Source organism: Nycticebus coucang, chromosome 7 (assembly GCF_027406575.1).
Source record: "Nycticebus coucang isolate mNycCou1 chromosome 7, mNycCou1.pri, whole genome shotgun sequence".
Classification (NCBI taxonomy): domain Eukaryota; kingdom Metazoa; phylum Chordata; class Mammalia; order Primates; family Lorisidae; genus Nycticebus; species Nycticebus coucang.
The window spans coordinates 74,461,790-74,483,617 of NC_069786.1; the positions used below are offsets into that span (position 1 = coordinate 74,461,790).

General features: G+C 40.3%; 1 protein-coding gene across 1 annotated transcript in view; it reads right to left on the reverse strand.

Moving 5' to 3' along the window:
* The window catches only part of PDE11A (phosphodiesterase 11A), a 428,924-nt gene that overhangs the window by 254,563 nt on the left and 152,533 nt on the right, over positions 1-21,828 (reverse strand). The window contains exons 3-4 of the mRNA XM_053597557.1: positions 9,197-9,286; positions 4,873-5,013 (exon numbers count right to left, since the gene is read on the reverse strand). Of these exons, the coding sequence (XP_053453532.1) occupies positions 4,873-5,013; positions 9,197-9,286 (231 nt within the window). The remainder of the gene's footprint in view (positions 1-4,872; positions 5,014-9,196; positions 9,287-21,828) is intronic.

Genomic DNA, 21,828 nt, shown 5'->3' on the forward strand with positions numbered 1-21,828 from the left:
GTAAATGGTATAATAGAAGCCCATTTGGGAACCCCACAGCCCACAATTTAATTATTTGTTTCTGTATTCTGAAGCAACACACTAGGCTGACTGCAGAGCTAGGGAGGGGTGGAGGAAGGGGTGCTTCCCTGCACAAGGCGATACCGACTTTTTTCCCTGCAACTTTTGCTTTACGTTATGTAGGTAACCATTGGTTACAACACATCTAAAACTAGTGCTCTGTGTTAAGAAAAAGCTCTTTTCCATTTATCATAAATACAGGGGCATCAGAGATGATGGATAACGTCTAAGAGGTTTGCTGATAATAATAAGGAAAAACGTTACAAGTAAGAAGGTAATGGGATAATGAATTTTGAAATTACTTGGTGATGTGGAGATCCTATATGCATTCTCTTATAATTGTAAAAGTATCTCTATACTTGATGCACTTAAAGTAAAAATAACTTTGTCAGGTCTACAATTCTGTTAATGTACCTCTTTTGTCATAAGAAATAATTGTCTAAACTGTACAAGGAAAAGAACAGTCTTTACTAGAGTCTCACGTGCATTGGGGTATTTGGAATCTGTTTTCTTCTACTGTTTGTTTACAAGGAATTCACCTCTAGTCTATGTTTCAACAGCTTAATAAACAAAACCCACCCATTCTTCATCCTGTTGCCTTTTAAACAAATTTTCTGGCTATTCATATATGTTCATTTTTCCATGTGAACTTTTAGAAATTCAAAAGTTTTCCATCTTCGAATGGATAAAAATCTATCTTTGTCAATAAGATAAATTGTGTTTATGGGTGTTGCTTGGGTTCCCGCTCTGATAATTACTCATACCCCTCATTCCATGTAGATGACAAACATTTTGAATATCAACTGTATATTTGGCATTCTGAGAGGGGGAAGGAGGAAGCCAAGCCAAAGCACTTTGTCTCTGTGTGTTTTTCCGTTGGTTGCACCACCGTGCCAGCTCCAGGTTTGGGTGTTTGATTCCCTGTTCAGCCTGGCTTCCTCTCCTGGACATGGTGTGGCTGCATCTGGGCTCCTTCCTGCAACCTCTCCTTGCCAACTGGGGCTGTGCACAAAGAGCAGCACCTACAAACCCAAAGGCTTGAGAAGCTTTTGGTAAGAAGCATGTTCAAGGAAAACACAGCACTGATAGGTGGTCTGCACTGGGATACCACATAAATACACATCTGAAACCACGCTTTGTAAATCAGTAAAGCCGTGCAAGGCAAGAACTGGGGTAAGGGCCTGAAACTCTGCAAAGGCACAGGCTTAGCTAAAAATGATGATAATAATTAGCACTGTCCCCTTGTTTACTTGGTAATAGTCACTGTCCCCTGTTTGCTTCTCTATAATTGCTGCTCTGGAGTCACATAGCTGGTGTATATAAAGATGCTTCACTTTCTCCACAGATAACATTACCTGTTGGAAACCTAAAGGCAGTTTCTGCGACTTCTTGCAGGGCCTGCTTTCCAACAGATTGGCTCACCCAGCCAGAAGAGTGACCTATCCCAAGAAACTGACTCAACTGGGACTGTGACCCCAGGAACTGAAGCAACGCAAGATGATTTCTACACCTGTATAATTTTGGCTTGAACCTAGTCAATTAGCAAACCTTAACTGCCTAATCTTTTGCCCACCAAACTGTCCCTAAAAACCCCATCGCCCAAATTCTCAGGGAGTTGGATTTGAGAAATTCCTCCCACCTTCCCGTTCGTGCTCTGTGGAGCTAAACCTTTTGTCCCCTGCAACCCACACTGTCTCAGTGTGCTGGCTGCTCTCTGTGCAACAGGCGATACAGCCCGCTTGTGGCAACATACCCACCATTCCACCTTCAACTTCTCCCCCCAACTCCCAGTAGGCAGCAGCCTTGCCAAAAATTCTTCCCAGCTTCTAAAACAACACTGAGCAGATCTTCTTGCTCTCTCCCTTTTTACTTTTACCTCCTAGTTCACTTTTACCTTCAGCTCTTGCCCCTGTTATTAGAGGAGTTCATCCTCCCTTTGAAGGGGAAGGGAGGAGAAAAAGAAGAAATTATGAGAAGTGGCCCAGAATTTTCTGCCCTAATGTTACAGTCCTAGAATGTTTAGTGGTGATAGCAAAACATTCTTTTTTTCACTTTCAGCAGTAGACTAATGCCTTTATTGCTTATACTGTCTACTCTGTCTAGATGGTGTTTTTTGACCTTATATCATGAAGATATTTCTGTCTCTACTATTCCCTTCAGCTCTGCCCACATTTGATAACAACTTACATTATCTGCTCTTTGTTGTTTATTTGCCAAAGAGCTAGACCACACTTTAAAAACAAGTCCAGGTTAGAAAATTAGCAGGAACGCCCATTCTTAGCTGGCTTTAGTTACCTTCATGTCTGTTTGTGAAGGAACAGATAATGAGTATGTCCTTGTCCAGATTCCAGCCTACCCCCCAACCCCCCCCCACCCCTTCCCCAGCCACTTTCTCCCACAAGGATCTGTGAGTAACTCAGGCAGCCAAAGTCCCAGTAACTGCCCCGTGCTGCCTTTGCTTACTGGGGCTTCTCTGCGGCCCTGCAGCCTTTCAGGCACCAAGGAGCATCCTCAGCTCTTCCCATTCCTTTCAGGGGTTTTAGAGTCAGGCAGTCGGGTGACTTTGGAAAGTCACTCAACTCTCTGAGCCTTATTTCCTCATTTATACAATCAGGATGATAATAATAACTAACTTATAAGGTGAGACTTCAAGGGACTTAAGAGTTTCACAAAGTGTCTAGAACCACACTTCATATCTATGGACTTGTACAGGAAAATAAAAATTTCAGGACACCCCCTCCTCACATTCCTTACACAGAAAGAAAGGCCAAGCCTGGAGGCTGAGTCCACACCCCTTTCTGAATTAATAACTGTTGCAAACATTATACATTAGCCAGAGTCCCACGACAAGGTAAAGGACTTGGGCATCTGTAAGGACTGCCCCCCATAGATCATTCACAAGGAAATTTATTGCTGGCCTCCCATAAACCATTACATGCAAATTGTAACTTTAGGTCTACAGGCTAAGTCCGGCTCTTAAAATTAAATGAATAACAGAGTTGAATAGACAAGCTTATCTTCCCAGGTACAGAACAGAAACGAGACAAGATCATTCTTCCACTTACTCAAGGACATCTGCCTAATTGATATTGCTTCACTCCCTTCTTCTCATCTAACATTTACTTGATCTTACGTAAAATGTAGATTTCCTAGGCCTCACAGAAATGTAACCTTTTGCCTCACAGCAATTCTCCTTTTCCTTTCTGTGGGTCCTACACCCTTTAAAACTCAAGTTCCCAAATTCTACTTTGGGAAACATAGTCACAGATACATATGTGGCTTGTTTTTTCCAGGCACATCTTCAAATTTTGGCTTACTAAATCTCCATTGATTGAGGTCTTTGCCTCAAGTGCTTATTTTGGGTTAATAGGCTATTGGGTGGGTGTGTTTGCATGTGTGGGTGCGCGCGTGCGTGCGTTCTTTCAAGGTTCAGCTGAGCTTTACACAATCATAGGATACTTACAAGGTTGTTTGTGTAAACCTCACCAACTGAAATAAACATAAACCCAAGTTCTGCTAAAATCTGGGGAAATACTCCTGAACATTTTAAATATACATAGATTAAAGAAAAACAACATTGTAAGTTTTATAATACTTATTATTAAATCTCCAAAATTTACCTTAAGGGTCTTTTTCTTTGAGGAAAACAAACCCAAAAGAAAAAGCAATAATCTTTTCTAAGTAAAATATAGTAAAATATCATTCTCTGAGGTATTCAAACAGTTATTAATTGGTGGACAGCTTCTGAGCTTTGAGGAGAGTTCTCAGCAAAGATATTAAATTGCTGCTGAGGGTTTAGACATTTAACTTTCAAGAACTTAGATTGATGATGATCATTATTTTCAATGCTGTTGTTTATTTACCCAGTAGATTTCCCCCCAAAGGCAAAAGGACTTAGCAAAACTTGAAAGCTGACCACAAATCACCTTGGTGTGCAAGCCCAAGGCCCTGAGCTCCACGTTTCCCTCTATAGCAGGCATCCTCAAACTTTTTAAACAGGGGGCCAGTTCACTGTCCCTCAGACCATTGGAGGGCCGGACTATAGTTTAAAAAAAAAAAAAACACTATGAACAAATTTCTATGCACACTGCACATACCTTATTTTGAAGTAAAAAAACAAAACGAGAACAAATACAATCACACCGCCTCATGTGGCCCGTGGGCTGCAGTTTGAGGACCCCTGCTCTAGAGAGAAACCACTTCAGTGAGTTGGAAAGGGGCCTTCTTCCCTGGTTAGTCTGCCTTATGCCAGTACCCACAGCCCCAAAATAGCTGTGAAAGGACCTGGAGATCTCAGCAGGACAAAGCTTCTGCAGGTGACGGCCCAGCCACAGTGGCCACCCACTCAGCTCAAGTCCAACTTGTACAGGCTCCACGAGCTAAGTGCTCCAGTTCTCCATCACTTGTGTGCTTTCCTCCCCCCGTTAAGAGGGCGGTGGGACATTGTCTGGTCTGAGATCCATTCCAGAAACGCTGAAGGCCTTTTCTTTAATGGGTAAATAAAATGAGAGATAGGCACTTGAGTTTATCTTGTACTTGAGCTGAGAGAGTTTGGGCAAACCATTGAGCCCTTAAGGTCCTTCACCTGTAAGTACACAGGCCTGGGGGTAGATCTCCAAGGTTCCCATCAGCTTCACATGTGTGTTTCTAAAGTGACAGCAAAATGAGAATGAAAATACATGGAAGGGAGAGAAGAAATTCTCATTTTATAAAAAGTCACCTCATGATTAGAAGTGTCACCAAGAGAGTGGTTCAAGTCATGATTTCACAGATTCCATTTCGACTCTGTATGAAAGATAAAAGGTAACTTACAGGAGATTCAATGTCCTCTAGGAGTAAAACAGAACAGCGTTCACATTTCAACAGAGTTTGGGCTCGGTGCATTATTTTCTTAACAATTTTCTCCAGATCAGTCTGCTCCTCAAAGAGGTCATTAACCACCTCCAGCAAAGCCTAGGAAAGAGGAAATGGATGTACTTAGGTGGATATAGAACTGGAAAAAAAAGTCATTTTTTTCTTCTCAAAATTCCATTTAGTCTTTGTTCTAGTAAAACATCATAAATATTTTTGTGTGGCAAATTTCAGAAGCATTTATGATTGTTTGACGTATTTCCATCATTTCATTTTAGAACACACTTTTAACCTGCAAAATAAAACTTAGGAGTAGAACCAGTCCACATAACAAGGATTAGATAGTCACTCGCTGGGGCCTTTTTTCCCTTTCTACGGTAGTTTTTCTGCAATGCAAGTAGGTGTAAACCCAACATTTTATAAAGAATGAACACCTGATTCTCTTCAAAGCACATTTATTTCAGAAAATTACAAACCAGCTCTTCCTCTCTATCGGGAAGAAATAGCTTCTTGGTCAAACGTGAAACTCGTTTTCACTAATGCCCATCTCTCACAGTACTCTGAAAGAATTATAGAGGCGAGCGTTAATTAAGATTCAAAACCTGCAAAATATATAACCTCCATTAATCCTTCTGCATAAGAAGAGGGAATAGTACCTCATCTCAAATTGGTCAAGAACACACTAAGATACTACTATATATCTCAGGAAAGAAAACATAGATTAAAATTTCTGTTAAAATAGCAGAATGAAAAGCACACAAATTGAAGGAACAAAACCTAAGTTCTAACTTGAAAACTGTAGATGCATTTAAAAATTAAATTGTCGGGCAGTGCCTGTGGCTCAGAGGGGTAGGGCGCCAGTCCCATATGCCAGAGGTGGTGGGTTCAAACCCAGCCCTGGCCAAAAAAAAAAAAAAAACCCACAAAAAAAAAGAAAAAAAAATTAAATTGTCATAGCCTATCATTTTTATCCAGATAAGTTAGCTGACAATTTTTGCATCAAAATATGTGTTTGGAATTTTAATAACATGGATATTTCCAGAAATGTAAGAATAGTGGGTTATGTACAGGTGGTCGATATTACGCTTCTCCCAGAGAGAAATCATAAAATGACACAGCCAAGGAATTGGCCAGAGGATGCTTTATGCAATAGAATAAGATGTGTGATCTCAAGTCTGACCTCCCACAGAAAGATTTCATCAAATTCACGTCTGTTCATCATGGTCATGTCCCTATCATCCCAGGGACATCACTAATTTTCAGCTTCGGTAATGAATTTTATTTGTCCTGAACCATTTGAAACACACGAAGATTTCTCCTCTGAATCTATTCAGGTAGGAAAGCCTTTGAATGAGTTAAGAGATCCATGAAATGAGTCTGCTTTATGGAGCAATTAAAGAAGGACCAAATATGCCGGGTAGCATTATCTCTAAAGAAAGACTGAATAGGGCTAAGGCCCGTGTTGGTGTAAGATCCCAAAGCAAAGAGAAACACCAGGAGGTGAAAAAGGTTTCAAGTGAATCCTGACAACTTGGCATTTGGACAGCAATCTCTGTAAGGGGTCAACGCACTATAACTTCACATATAAGATTAAAAACGAGACAATTGTCTGAATAATTACAAATGAAATTCCCGGTCATTAAGGCAGAAAACATTATTTCCTTAATCATCCAGACTATTTCTTCAGATAGATCATATTAACTGAACAATTATTTAACTTTTCAATTTGTTGTGGCTGCGTAGAGAGAGCCTCTAGGGCCCATCTACGGGAACGTTTATCTCAGAGGGAAAACTAATTGTGCCTGACTCTGGCACTGACAAATCACATGACAGTAATTTTATTGTTTCTAATTAAAAATTGCTGCTTTACTAACAAGTAATGAAAGTTTTACAGATAACGCAGGCTAGCTCCAGAATGGGAGAAGAGGAGGAGGAAAGGGAGGCTAATATGCAATTCAACAGACACTGGAAGCTTTTCACGCGGTTGAGTACTCCCTGCCTCTTGATGCCACTTGCCTTCCACAAAGAGACTACCTGCATCTTGTCCCGTCTTCTTCTAGGGACCTTCTTTTACTCCTGGGCTTACCCTTGGACCTCTTCCCTTTTCTTATGAACACATTCTTCTCTAGATCAGCCCAGCAAGGCTTCTGGCTTTAAACCCAGAATGGTGATGGGTCCCAAATCTTAACCTCCAGTCTGCTATCTTCCCCAAAACTTCAGCTTGTTTATCCAACTGTTCATTTGCCAGCCACATAAGCCAACAGTCTCCTCCACTCATTTCTGACATCAGCAAGCCCTGCAGATTCCACCACCAATTTGGGCGGAAATCTCTCTTCTCACTGCCCTAGTCCCACCAGCATTACATTTTGACTTCACTACAGACCTCTCCTAACTCCTCTCCCTCCTTACAGCCTTGCTCCCACCCTCTAGCCAGGTTACTGTCTCTAGGAAGGCCAGAGTGGTCTTTTAAAAGCTAATCAGAAACAGGTGAAAATCTCCTATGGCTCCGTGGTATTCAGAATAAAAGCCAAAGCCCTTGTGGCACCTACGGGCCTTCCTCCCACCTGACTCCCAGCTCACCTCTCCATTCTCATTTCCTTTTCTTTCTTTCTGTCTGCTTTGCATACACACTGACCAAGGTTTCTCCTACCCCAGGACCTCTGCACCTGATATTTCTACTGCCTGGAGTGCTCTCCCCAGAACTTTGTATGGCTTTGCTCCTTTTCATTCAGGTCTCTGGTCATATATCATCTTCTCATGGAGACCGTCCTGGTCATCCTCTATGATAAACATCCTCCCATCCTGCCCTCCCAAGACCCTTTATCTCTTTATCTCACTTCAATTTTCTTTATATCACTCATCCCAACCTGATAGCATATTATTTTCATTTGTTTTCTTGTCTATCTATTCCTATTAGAAAAAATAAGTCCCACCAGGACCTAGATTTGGACAGACAGCATTTGAAGTGAACCACACAATCCATATTTGTTGGAAGAGTAAATGAATCATGCCATAGGCAAGGATGCAAAGATCGACTCTACGTGAAGCTTCCCTTAAGGAGTTCATAATGTGGTTGGAGAAGGAAGCTCCATTTCTCATCTGTAACCTTTTTATCTTTGGCCAGTGTGAGTTGTTTTAATGTGTTTTTAAAGTTGCTGGGCCTTTTGCTTATCAATTAAAAACTTCTATAAATTCAAAAAATGTTATAATACGGTATGATAGATACCCACAGTAGAACAATAGCCATAGATATGAGACAAACAGTGAGTGAAAGGGGAAGATTACCTGGAAGGTGGGATGAGTCCTTCAGAATGTGCAAGGTAGATGGCGGGGGCGGGTGGGAAGGAGAAGGAGACACCACCCACTGAAGATGGAGGGAAGCATCTGGTTAAAGGTATGATAAAACCAGACTGCTCAAAATTGGGAACTGTATTGCTGGATTGCCAGACGAAAGGAGAATGGCAAACTTTGGGCTAAAGATGAAAAGAGGACCCAGATCAGAGAAAAGGTATCTTACACCTTATTAAGGATCAGGGCTGCAGTACTCAACCACGTTCATCTGTTTACTGAGAAATATTCATAAATTATAATACCTAGCAAAGGAAGTTGTTAAGCAGTTTAATGATCATATTAACTGCTTAATAAGATGATTGAAATCATCTTTCTAATATATTACTAAATTATGACAGTAATCTGTTTAAAAGTAGAATGAGTTGAATACAATTTAATATCTCTTTGATATTTTAGAATTCTTTTAAGCACTGGTCTTGTTGTTGTTACTATTTAGTTCACAACTCAGGCAGGTATATGAGCTCAGTCCCTCTAAGTGTATTTCCTTATAATTTTATGAAAGTCTTTGTATTCTTGTTCCAAGTGTCTTTTGATACTGTTTCAGAAAATCTCTCCAATTCAAAAACAGAATCTTGGAAGTGGAGTAAAATCAAGTTTCGAGATGTCTTGCTTCTTAAAGGAACCGAGTTGTAAAAACATCACCCCAATCGCCTGATTATTTCTAAGCTACACGTAGGCAAGAATCTGATGCCTTATGATACAGATGTGAAGCTAATTTCCTGGTAAGAAGACTCTGGGATGATTTTCCCCAAACAACAGGGAATTTGAGCTAGAAAAGGGTATCTTCAGCCACAGCCTTGCAGGATTATACAAATAATAAAGATTCCTGGACTACACAAAAATCATCTGCTGTTTTTTAAAAGACACGGTGACTCACAGACAGGAAGGCAGAAAGCAGGCAGGATTGTCAGCAACGTGCTTTCTTTCTACTCACCCTGCTTCTTTCATATTCTTTCCTTGAGGCAGCAAAGAGCTGAGCATTAGATATGGCGATTCCACAAAAGGGAAGATACATCTGCATAACCTGGGGCACAGAGAGTATTAAGAACATTAGAACAGAAGCACATTAAACATCCATCACTGGACTAAATTCCACAGTCCCTGCCTGTGCCTGACCGCAATACTTTCTTTTCCATCGTTGAGACTGAGTGTGGAGATGTTGATACTAGCACCTTAATTTGAGAAGGAATATTTTTCAGAGTTAATGGTAAGATGATGTAAATCAAGCTTTAACTGGGGGATTCTCATTTATGAAAGCGTAAAGCAACAGACTATGAAGGTGTATCATATTCCTTCTTTGGTAAAGAAGAGAATGAACTGTGATATGTCTGGAATTTAAGGTAGGTTCCCACACTCACATTTGGAGGGAGGTGCGATATAAGTCAATTCCTTTGTTTGAAGGTATTTGGTCTGTACCATATGGATAAGGTGTACCTCTCACACCTGTGGCAGGGATTTCAGCTTGAGCCTGGACCTGTTGGCCACCAGATGGGCCCAGTGGGAACTTAGGGGGCAGAGGGTTTAGCAGCCTCTGCAAAAGTGCTCTAAACATGTTCTCTGCTGTGCAGACGTAACTGCACATAAATACAAATGGGTGGCGATGGTTCTAAAGAAGCTTATTTGAGGAAAGGCCGGGAAGCCTGTGGGAGAGAGCTTCTCCTTTGGACAGAAATACCCCCTGTGATGGGCTGGACCCTAACGAGACTTTCTCATCACAAGGCTCTGGGTCCGGAGATTTTCAAGACCCCCTGGCACTCTCACTCAAATCATCTCCGGTTCCAGAGAAATAGAACACTCCAAGTAAAAAACTGAAAGAACTATTTCCGTAAACTCTTCACAACGTATAGAAACAAGTGGCATTGCTTTGGGGCTTCTCTAAAGTCCGTGAAGGGTGGGTTTTCTATCACAGTCTGTCTTTCCCACGGTGCCCGGAGCAGAGCCGCAGAGCGCAGAGCGGCGGCGACGCACGCAGTTCCATCCATGCCCGGCAGAGGGCAGTGCGGCGCCCACCGTGGGTGGCCGGAGCGGCAGGTGGCCAACTCAGGAGCGCTTGGGAGGCTCCCCTGGGACTTGCAGAGCAGCATTATCTGGAGTGGGAGCTGATTTTGCAGAGGACTCGAGGTAGACATAAGATGAAGGGCAATTCACATTCCCTATCATTTCTTTCCTATTAAGATCTTGCTTCGGTTCCCTGGGCACGCTTAACTGACCTAGGAAGAGCCATGAAAGAATTTCAGAGCCCTAGGGAAACTGAAGCTATGACCTCACTCTTAGAAACAGTGGGATCAGCATGAAGAGCTTCAAAAATCAATGAGTGGATCTTTTCAGGATAGATTGCTTTCCTGAATTTTCACATGTTGCTTTCTGGAACTTGATGTTATTTCGGTTAGCCCCCTCTCTCCTTCCTTACTACTTAGCATAAAGCTGTGGACAGAAAGCTCCTGATATTCCGTCAGAAAGAGGCACGTTCCACATCACCTGCACACAGAGAAAGCACTTCCCTCACAGGTCTCTGGCTTTTCTCTGCTATGGAGCCTGTGACTAGAATGGGGCTACAGGGGTGAAGGTAGGAGTTACTATTTATAATTCTCCATCACTTATTTATTTTGTTCATATTTGTCTTCAGGGGCCAAGTATAAGATGGTTTATAAATCAAATAAGTGAGAAGAAAGGAGGCCGACCAAAGGAACATGTGAAATGTTTTCAGATATACATGGTCATCCTGGAAAAAGTACCACATACCTCACTGCTGAACATTACTATAGTCACCGTTGAAGGAGTCCTCTTGGGAAGCTAGGCTCCAATACTAGGGCCCAGTCCTCCCTTCAGAGCAGTTTTGGAACTCTTTTCCAGAATGGCCATCAGAGCTGTCATCTTACAAGGTCATCTAAAAATTAAGTTTGTGAACTTATCCTAGAAAAAGTATGATGACAGCTTTCATGGTCATTCCAGAAAAAGAGTTCCAAAATTGCTTTGAAGGGGAGACTAGGTGCTGGCATTGGTGCACAGCTTCCCAAGGGGAGTAATTTGAAGGTGACCATAGTGATACTCAGCAATGGGGTATGTAACTTTATCTAGGATGAGTTCACAGACTTAACTGTCCGACCTTAGATCATAGGTTTGCTTCATGTCATTGTAATCCCAGTGTTTATTGAGCTCCAGGCATCATGTATAATTAAAAAGATTCTGGATTTTAAATCAGGTGACCTTTGTTCTCTTTATGGCTTTCTATGTGAAATTCAGTAAGTTCCTTAATCTCTCTGAACCTATTTTCTTTTCTTTTGGGGGGGGCAGGGAGAACAGAGTCCCACTATGTCGCCCTTGGTAGAGCTCTGTGGTGTCACAGCTCACAGCAACCCAAACTCTTGAGCTTAAGTGATTCTCTTGCCTCAGCCTCTCAAGTAGCTGGGACTACAGGTACCCACCACAACGCCTGGCTATTTGACAAAGTGAGACTCTATCTGTAAAAAAAAAAAAAAAAAAGAATTTCAGCCCAAAATTGTTGGAAGATAATTATCCATGGGTCTGTTATATCTGGCAAACAGAGGCACTGGCTTTTCCCTTCAAGGATGTTTGTACAGTGAGCAGCCTTGGAAAATAAAGACAATATCTCCTTCCAGAGCAAAGAGCAAAATTTTTTACTACTCAGTAGAACAAAGATAATATCTCCCTTCAGGCAGAGGTCAGGCAGGCTCTCTGTCCATTATAAAAGATGGGGGTTGCTTGCATTTGAGATTCCTCTTCAGTAATGCAATCCTCTCTGTGCGCTGTTATGGGGTCAGGGAACCAAGACAAATGCTGATGCTCTCACTATTGCCATTACTGTAATAAACTGTCCTTTGTCACTGATGCAGGAGTCCCGTGTCTTCTGTCAACATCCATGAGACCGTGGCAGATTAACTTACTAGTTTGAAAGTACAGTATAAAACAAATCTCAAAGCCTTCATGGTTAACAAGGCCGCCTAAATAGTAATTGGTGAAGCCGTATTTTGAATCCATGCACTCTAACTCCAGAATCTGCCTCCTTAACTTTTACATTCTCCTGCCTCCCAAAGTAATATATATCTTTAATATCATTGGTATGATGGCCTGATTAACTACCGTACTATCAGATAGGCTGCTGTGGCTAGGAGATGATTCTTTCAGTGTAGAAGCAGTTATTGGAGATTGTAGAAGCAGAAAGTGGTCTGGTAAGGCAGACATCAGCTGGGTTTCTAGAGATAACATAGTCCTCAGGAGGTAATCTGTCTAGCAGTTGCCTTAAGGGAGACCTTAAACAGAGCAAACCTCGCTGATGATACCCATCGGAGTGTGGTGATGTAGGACAGGGCAGAATGTTCAAGCAGAAAAGCAGCTGGCCTTAGGAGAGCAGGGCCCTAGCCTGGAGCTAGGGGGTTAAGGATCAGATTACACTTTTGGTGATGGAAGGGAGGGAAATAGCAGAAGAAAAGAAGATCCCTAACAGGTTTTAAATGTAAGGCATTTAAACATCTAACATCTAAACTGTTTTAGAGACACAGAACTGATCACAGGTATGGGCTGTGCCAAAGCAGAGCCTACAGTACCAAGGCGAGGCTCCAGCTGTAGAGTGGTGAGGGAACCAGGACGTGGGAACCAGCCTCTGTTCAGTACACTCCCCAAGGGGCCCATTCTCAGGCCTGGGGACATTTTCTGTCTCCAGGAGCCTAGGAACAGCCCAAGATCACACTGTCCATCCATGGCAAATCTTCGTCCTCATCCAATTCTGTTTCTGTTAAACCTAATTGTTAGTCTAAAACATTTTCAATATGAAAATACTTTTTCTAAATAGTATAAGGTATTCTTCGTGAAGAGTGCAATGTAGTATCAAGAAAGTGTGTAAGTCTGATTGGTATGACGAGTTCTTTAATCTACCCCGATGTGTCTGACAAAGCACCCCTCTGTTCAGTCCTGATGGATGAGCAACATTGACTTGCCACAACCACAGGAAAGGCAACTCTATATATAATCTTCCTCCATTTTGAAGGTTTAACAAATGCCTCTTTCAAAAAATTTTCTCATATAAATGTAACAGACCCCTCATATCACAATGTGACTGCTGTTCTTATTCTTCAGTAACAATGAAAAACAACAGAAACTCTGCTAATTTAAACTGATTATGAAGCATTTCACGTGGCATTTTGAAAGGCAAAAGAGGCTCGCTCATGCTGTCTTATTTTGTGTACTCTAATTTATCAAGTTAATGCTTCTATAGCAGCATCCAAGCAAAAGCAAATGGAAAAGCTCACATCCTACTCACTGTGCTTGGAATGTGCACATCAGCTCAGTTTCACAAGAGTTGCCTGACTGCCTTTGCAACCGTCGGGCCTTGGGCTAACAAGGCAGCACGTGCAATAATTTACGTGACACCATCACTACTCTCAGATTTACCATCAGTTTTAATTATACTGGTGAGATGATTGCTAGCCAGCTCAAAGTCCTTCTGTGGTTTCACAGAAACTATAGGTTAAAGTTCAAACTTTAATTTTATGTGAAAAGACTCACTCCTGGTCTATACCCTCTGTATTCCGGTTAAACAGGATGATTCCAGCTGTTACTCTATAACCTATAGTCTAATTCTCTGCTATGTCTCTGTCATCTGCATTGCCTGGAATTTTTTACCATTCTACCTTCCACCTCTATTTTTATCTATCAAAATTTTGATGATCATTTTAAATTTTAAAATTTGTTGTATATAAGTTATTATTTTGGTTTTATACATTTTAAATAATATAAAAGAAAATACATCAGTTGTAAAATAGTCTTCTTTTATATTTACGTTTCCTTGAATAGTTTATTCAAACATTTCAGATGCACCTTTGTATCACTGTCTTTATTAGAACTAGAACCACTCTTACAATCAGTTTTAAATTAAGTTTTACACAATAATTACCCCCACTACCTAAGTCAATTGAAAAGATGTTGTATTACTATAATGAACAGCCTTGAAGATAGAAATGTCTTATGGCAGAGCAAGGGGAAGAATTGTTTACCGTTCAGTATAATAAAAGTAACACTTCCTCTAGGGCGGGGGGCGGGTAGCCTTATTGTACATTATAGAGATTTGGTTTCCCTGTCTTTGGGGGTTCTCTCCTGTAACGCAGTTCCTTGTGTTGTCTCCTATGGGTGCTAGTACTGAACATTTCACCCCAAGCTTTAAGCGTTCATTCACATATTATTCCTTTGTCTTGTTGGTGTGTATCTATGAACTCCCCAACATAGACAAGATAAGGGCCCTAGGAACTAACACTAAAATCTGTGATGAATTTCTTTACTCCCTTTTCAACTGAGTCAATTTCTATTGATTTTATTTCCTCTTCCATTTACTCCCCTTCCTCACATTCTCTTTCCCTCATTTTTGTGATAGAACTATAGAAATTGTATGCAGAACTTGACGAAATCTAAACTTAACATCTTCAGGCACCTTCCAAAGAAGATAAGGACCTTGGAACGCATCAACACTCAATATTCCTTAATCCTACTTTCCTGGTACATGTGTTACTTTTTCCTAGTTCTATCTCATTTTGTCACTACGTATTGTTATTCTTAGTGTTTTTTTATATTTGCCCACATGGGTACCAATTTTATCTTTATTCCTTCAAGCATCTCCTTCCTTCTTTCTATGATAGTTTACTTTTTATAGATAAATTTTAGAATATCCTTTGTGTTGGTGGTAAATGCTTTGTTTTTGTTTTGTATAAAAATATGTTTATTTTATGACCTATCTTAAAAGGTAATTGGGGTAATATGTTTATTTTATGACCTATCTTAAAAGGTAATCACACCTATAATCCTGGTGAGCGCTCTGGGAGGCTGAGGCAGGAGGATCGCTTGAGCTTAGGAGTTGGAGACCAGCCTGAGTAAAAGCAAGACCCTGTCTCTACCACAAATAGAAAAAATTAGCCAGGCATAATGGTGAGCACCAATAGTCCCAGTTTCTTGGGAGGCTGAGATGGGAGGATTGCTCAAAACCTGGAGTTTGAGGTCACTGTGAGCTATGATGATGCCACTGCACTCTAGCCCAGGTGACAGGGTGAGACTCTCTCTCAAAGAAAAAAAGTTAGTTTAGTTACATATGCAATTCTAGGTATTATAGGTTTACTGTTATTTTATCTCAGTACTTAAATATTATTCCTGAATTATCAAGTGCAGATGCTGCTACTTAAAAGTCAGCTGTCAATCTAATTCTTTGTTTATCTCTGTCTGTCTCTTGTTTCTATCAGGACTCTTTATGCCTTTGGCAGCCATTTTGTACTTTTCTTCCAACCTCAAAGGCTTCATTGAATCAAATTAAACACTAATGGTCATATATCGACCAAAAATTAGTGTGGACAGAGACAATACTGTACCTTCATGACTCATTGCACACCGAGGGAGAATCTCTGTTAAAAAGGAAATCTCTACCCTGTGTCATTCACTGGCATGAAAATTCAGCACTCTGGGGCCAGACTACTGCCCTCTGCCTACCCACCTTCTAAAGTTTGCAAGGGAAGCAGACAAATGCATTTTTTAAAAGAGTAAGAAAAAACTGAAGCAGCATAGAAATAGAAAGTGACAAACAAAATATTTTCATATGCTTTTCTGTTCCAGTGCAACAGATGTCTTAATTAAAAAGATAATATATTGTTCTATTTTACTCTTTCTGAAGTCCCTCCTTTCCAAAGGAAACAAAAAAGGTACTAATTTGGCCTTCCCCATCTAGTTTGTGAATGCCAAAAGGTCTAAGAAGCCTTAATGACTAAGAAGCTAATGAGTCTGCACACCCTGTGCAGCGCTTTTCAGCTTGAAAGCACTTTATGAACATTGGCTAATTAATCTTTACAACATCCCACTCAGAAAGGGAGTTAAGCTGAAAATCATTAAGCAGCGTAAAAAAGTCACTTAGCCCTAGAAACTCATGAAAGTATCACTAATAAGCATAAAATCTGAGTTCTGGGTCTTCCATCGTTGTACTAAAGAAAGACAGTAGGTAGCCGGCCCTTTCAAACTTGGAAGCCACAGAGAAAGGCTAGTAAGACCCATGTCTAGTCTGGTCCAGTTATCCACCATTACAATAGGCTAGAGGTCAGCACTGGAGTGGGCCACCCGGGGCTAGACCCTTGATGAACTCGCCTCCTGGAAGATAAAACAGCTTGAAGGGTCACAGCTAAATGAATGGGTGAGAGGTTTCCGAGCAGACAGCCTTTGTGCAGATTCACTGATAGAGTCCCCTCTTCCTTCAGGCTAACGATGGCATCAATTAGGGCCCAGTGATTTGGAACTGAGGTATTTTAAGCCAGCTGTGAGTCAAACACTGAATAAACTCTGCAAGTAGAGGAATGGGAAGAATAGCATATCAAAATACAAAAAGAGTCACATTATTTTCATATACTGAATCACTGTCAGAGCCTTTTTAGCAAGAGAATATTTTAAAGAATAATTTCTATATTAGTTTGGAGTTTTGCTTTTTTTTTCAGAAACAGTCTCACTTTGTTACCCTCGGTAGAGTGCTGTGGCATGACAGCTCACAGCAACCTCCTGCTCTTGCGCTTAGGTGATTCTCTTGCCTCAGCCTCCTGAGTAGTTGGTGAGTAGCTGGGACTACAGGCGCCGGCCACAACGCCCGGCTATTTTTTTGTTGCAGTTGGGCCAGGGTCGGGTTCGAACCCGCCACCCTCGGTGTATGGGGCCGGCGCCCTACTCACTGAGCCACAGATGCTGCTCTAGTTTGGAGTTTTCTAGAAATTCCAGAGGAAACCCTTACTTCTAGAGGTGTAGGTTCATTCACTGCAACATTGTTTCTACCTAAATTTAGTAAAGATAATAGGTGGTATTTCATTTCAAAAATCAGAATCATAAATGAGTCTTGTCACTTCATACCAGAATATATACTTAGCTAAACTTGGCCTTTTTGTATCAATGATATGCTCCTTTCAAAGAAAACAACCTCCAAAAGAAACCTAAAATATCAGCTTTGCTTTAAACACTGGTATGGAAGAGATAATCCGCTTACATTCTTTTTGAAATTTTTCACTATTAGAATTAATACTCTAAGGAATAGTGGGGGGAACTTAACAAAAGACACAGGAAAAGAAGAGGACAAACAAAGGAAAAGGAGGTGCTGTTTGTAGGAGACGAGTGAGGGCAGGACAATGGCAACAGATGTGGACAGGAGCCCACAAGGAAAGGAAGCCCAGGCCGGGCTCACGACGGCCCAGATTCCAGGCAGAACATGTTACAAAATGTGCGTCTTTACAGACTCAGTCTCCTGCTAGGTGCTCTCATCACTCTTCTGTTTTCCCTCTTCTGCCTGGCATTCAAGTGGGGCTCCAGGAGTGTTGGAATGAGCACCCTTTCCCTACTATTCTCACCCTTCTCCTACAAGTAAGAGTTGGTCAAAATATCCCAAGAGGCCAACCAAGTCTAGCAGCCTCCCCACCCATGCTCTTTGACTTTTTACAAGCCGTGGCCTGCCGCCTGTTTGAATCACGCAGGGACTACTTGTACCATCCAGTAACCTTATTTCTATTTGTCCCCATTCCTCCCCCCCACAACACACACACAAAACTTTAGAGAAATAACCTTCTCATGTCTGGAGGTGGAGGTGATTCTAACTTACTACTTTTTTATTCACAGATACACCACTGAAAGGAAGACCCCGAAGAAATCCATGGTAGGAACCATGTTCTTTCTAAGATAATTTGTTTGATTCTTTTAAAATTATTATAGGTGCATAATAGTTGTATAGCTTTATAAGGCACATGTGATACAGGGACACAAAGAGAATTAATAAAATCAGGGTAATTGGGGTATCCACTCCCTCAGGCATTTAACATTTATAGTTAACATTTCTTTGTGTTAGGAACTTTCCAATTCTGCGCTTTTAGTTATTTTAAAGTTTACTTTAACTTAGTGTTGGTGACAGTCGCTTTGTTGTTCTATCGAATATTGTCTGCTCTGTCTTACTATATTTTTACACCCATTAACATCCCTACTTTATCATTCCAAGCCGTAACCATCATTCTACTCTCTGTCTACAGGAGATCAATTGTTTTTTAATATTTAGCTCCCACACATGCATGAGAACATGTAAGATTTGTCTTTCTGTTCTTGGTTTGTTTCACTTAACAGAATGTCTTCCAGTTCCATCCATGTTGTTGCAAATTGCAGAAGTTTATCTTTTGTGGCTAATATTCCAGTGTGTGTGTGTGTAACACAGTTTCTTCATCCATCTGTTAATGAATTTTTTTGTTGTTGTTGTTGTTAATGAATTTTTAGGTTGATTCCGAAGCTGAGCTATGATAGTGCTACAGTAAACCTTGGAGCCCAGATAATTTTTTGGTATTTCCTCTCCTTCAGATATATACCCAGCAGTAGAATTGCTGTTTGGGGGACTTTTTTGTTTTTCTGATCATAGATTTCAAAAGTGAAAAAGGATCCACATCTCTATCACTCAGAGCTTACCACTATTAACATATTGGAATATATCATTCAAGTTTTCATCTTTCTTTCCTTTCATGTAAACCTAAGTAGGCTAAGCCTATATATAATATTTTATCTGCTTTCTCCCTGCTTTTTATAACCAGCCTTCATTTATTTTGACCAATTTCTATGGATGCAAAATGTCCCATGGTATGGCCAGAAAAAGAGAATTTATAGAGAAAGTAGATTAGTGATCATCTGGGCTATAATAATAATAGGATTAACTGTATGTGAGAATAGGGAATTTTATTAGGAGTATGTTGTAACACTGATTTACGGTGATGGTCGTACCACTCATGAAGTTACTAAAAATCATGGAATTGGTAACTCAAAATGGGTAAATTGCGTTATATGTAAAATATGCCTCAATAAAGCTGTTAAAATTACCACAAATATATCACTCATTATATAGATTAACATAGTTTACTTAGTCAATCATATGCTGTTAGACATGTAGGTTGTTCTCAATTTTGGATTAGCAATCCTAGGGTTGGCCAGGCATGGTGGCTCACACCTGTAATCTTTGCACTCTTTTGGGAGGCCAAAGCAAGTGGACCCCTTTAGCTCAGAAACTTAAGACCAGCCTGAGCAAGAGGGGACCTTGTATCTCTTAAAAATAGAAAAAATTGGCCTGGTGTTGTGGTGGGCACCTGGAGTCCCAGCTACTCAGAGGGCTGAGGCAGGAGGATCACCTGCACCAAGAGTTTGAGGTTGCTGTGAGCTAGGCTGATGCCCTGGCACTCTAGCCTGGGCAACACAGTGAGACTCTGTGAAAAAAGAAAGAAGGAAAGAAAGAAAGAAATAAGGAAGGAATGAAGGGAGGAAAGAAGGGAAGGAGGGTGGGAGGAAGGAAGGAAGACAATCTTAGGATTTAACATTCTTGCAATTAAATCTTTCTGCATCCCATGATTATTTCTTATATAGAATACAGCTCTAATATTGAGACTCACTTATTTTATTCAATATATACTCATATACCACTTCCCTGTACAAAGTAATATTCTAAATGCTTCACTAATACTAATACACTGTATGTGTACATTTATATACTTTTTTCTTTTCTTTTCTGTTTTTTTTTCTTTTTTTTTTTTTTTTGTGGTTTTTGGCCAAGGACTGTATGTGTACATTATAATAACCTCTAGTGGACAGAGGAAAGTAACCACAGGCCTCCTTTCATCTCCTAGCCTGGTATCCACTCCTTTCCCAAGGAACAACCCCCATTAGCATTTATAACACATTCTTCTGGGGTTTTTTAATGAACTTCATAAATAGGATATGTAGTGTTTATAAACGTAAGTGGGATTGCACTGTAAGTTCTTTTCTGTAACTTCATTTTCACTTGGAAATGTATTTTAGAAATGTTTACATGTCAATTCACAGAGATCTACTTTATTCACGCTAAAGTCTGTAAGATTTTCTAGGCGGTAGCTATACCCATCAATCAAAATTCATATTGCTTCCAATTTTTTTTATTACAAATAATGCTTCTGTGAACTTTCTTACAAATGTATCTTTGTGCATCTGGACAATACTTCCATTAAATACCTAAATGTGAAACTTTAATGTTGAAGAATATGTGCATAAAAATATTAAAAGCTATTGCAACTCATCTTTCAAACAAGTCTTCACCTATTCATACTCTGTTAATCAGAGTATTCATTTATCCCACCCTCAGACAACATGGAATGTTATCATTCTTTTTAAATCATGTCTTATCTGACAGATAAAAACAATACTCACTTTTCCATTAACTGAGATGTATTTGATGACCAGTGAGATTGAATACTTTTTTATAATTTTTTGGTCGTCTATTTTTAATACGAGCTCTTTATGTCTTTTGCTTACTTTTTACTGAACATTAACCTATTACTTAATTGTTTTGTAAGCCCTCTTTCTGTTCTAAGAATATTAACCGATTTCCATTTTCACAAATCACGAATCTTACTTGATAATCAGCAATTGTCATCAGTTTGATTAGTCCAATAGGCCTACAAACTAGGATTGCTTGGTCTAAGATGAATAAATAGTATGGCTTGGTAAACTCGGCCTGCTGCCTCTCATGATGTGAAGAACTTTTCCAAAGATATCTACCTGTATAACCCTGTCAAGGTTATTTCTGTAAGAGGTTGACCTACGTGCCTCATCCTGCCTATTTATTCCACCTGCTTTTGTAACTCACAGCTCCTGAAAGAAGTTGGTTTGAGCTACAGTTTGATCAGGCAATCTTGAATTTTAGCTTTTAAGATCATTATGACTTCCCACTTACCAAGCACAGCAGGAGGCTACACTATATGGTACCTCATTCAAGGTTCAGTCCTCTGATGCTGGAAAGATCCTATTACATCACCATCAGTGTATGAAAAGAACATGTCCTCTTAGACAATTTTCTGATGAAGAATACCTAAGCTTGTCTTTAAATTTGAAATACAGTAGAATGTCCATAGTTGACCACCTCTCTACATTGACCACCTCCTTAGGCGACCTAAATGTTATAAAGCAGACATGTGTCACATGTACATATCAGTACAGTAGGCCTAGTTCATTATGTTGACCGCTTTTGTATAATAACCAATTTGTGACAGTCCCTTGGGTGATGCACTTACAGAGGTTTTTCTGTTAGTAGCAGGAGCCTTCCTTCCACCATCTCATTTATCGAGATTCTTCTTTTTTAGAATTCCTGGTTTATAAAGTAGTGAGTCTTTATATAAACAGAATCGTACAACGTGTGGACTTTTGCATCTGGCTGCTTTCACTTGGCATGCTGTTTTCGGGATTCATCATGTTGTAGCATGTATCAGTTATTTCAGCCTTTTAAAAATATTGTAAATAAATAGACAGTTTGGGGAGCTGTTTTCAGGTTTATGAAAGAACTGAGTGGAAAGTACAGAGATTTCTCATAGAATACCTTCCCCTGCCCAATACACACAGTTTTCCCTGTTATTAATATTTGCTTGAATGTGACACATCACTTGTTACAATCGATGAGTCAATACTGATGCATTGTTAGTAACTAAAGTCCAGTCTGCATTAGGGTCCACTCTTTGTGTCGCACATTCCACAGTTTGACACATGTCCATATCCACCATT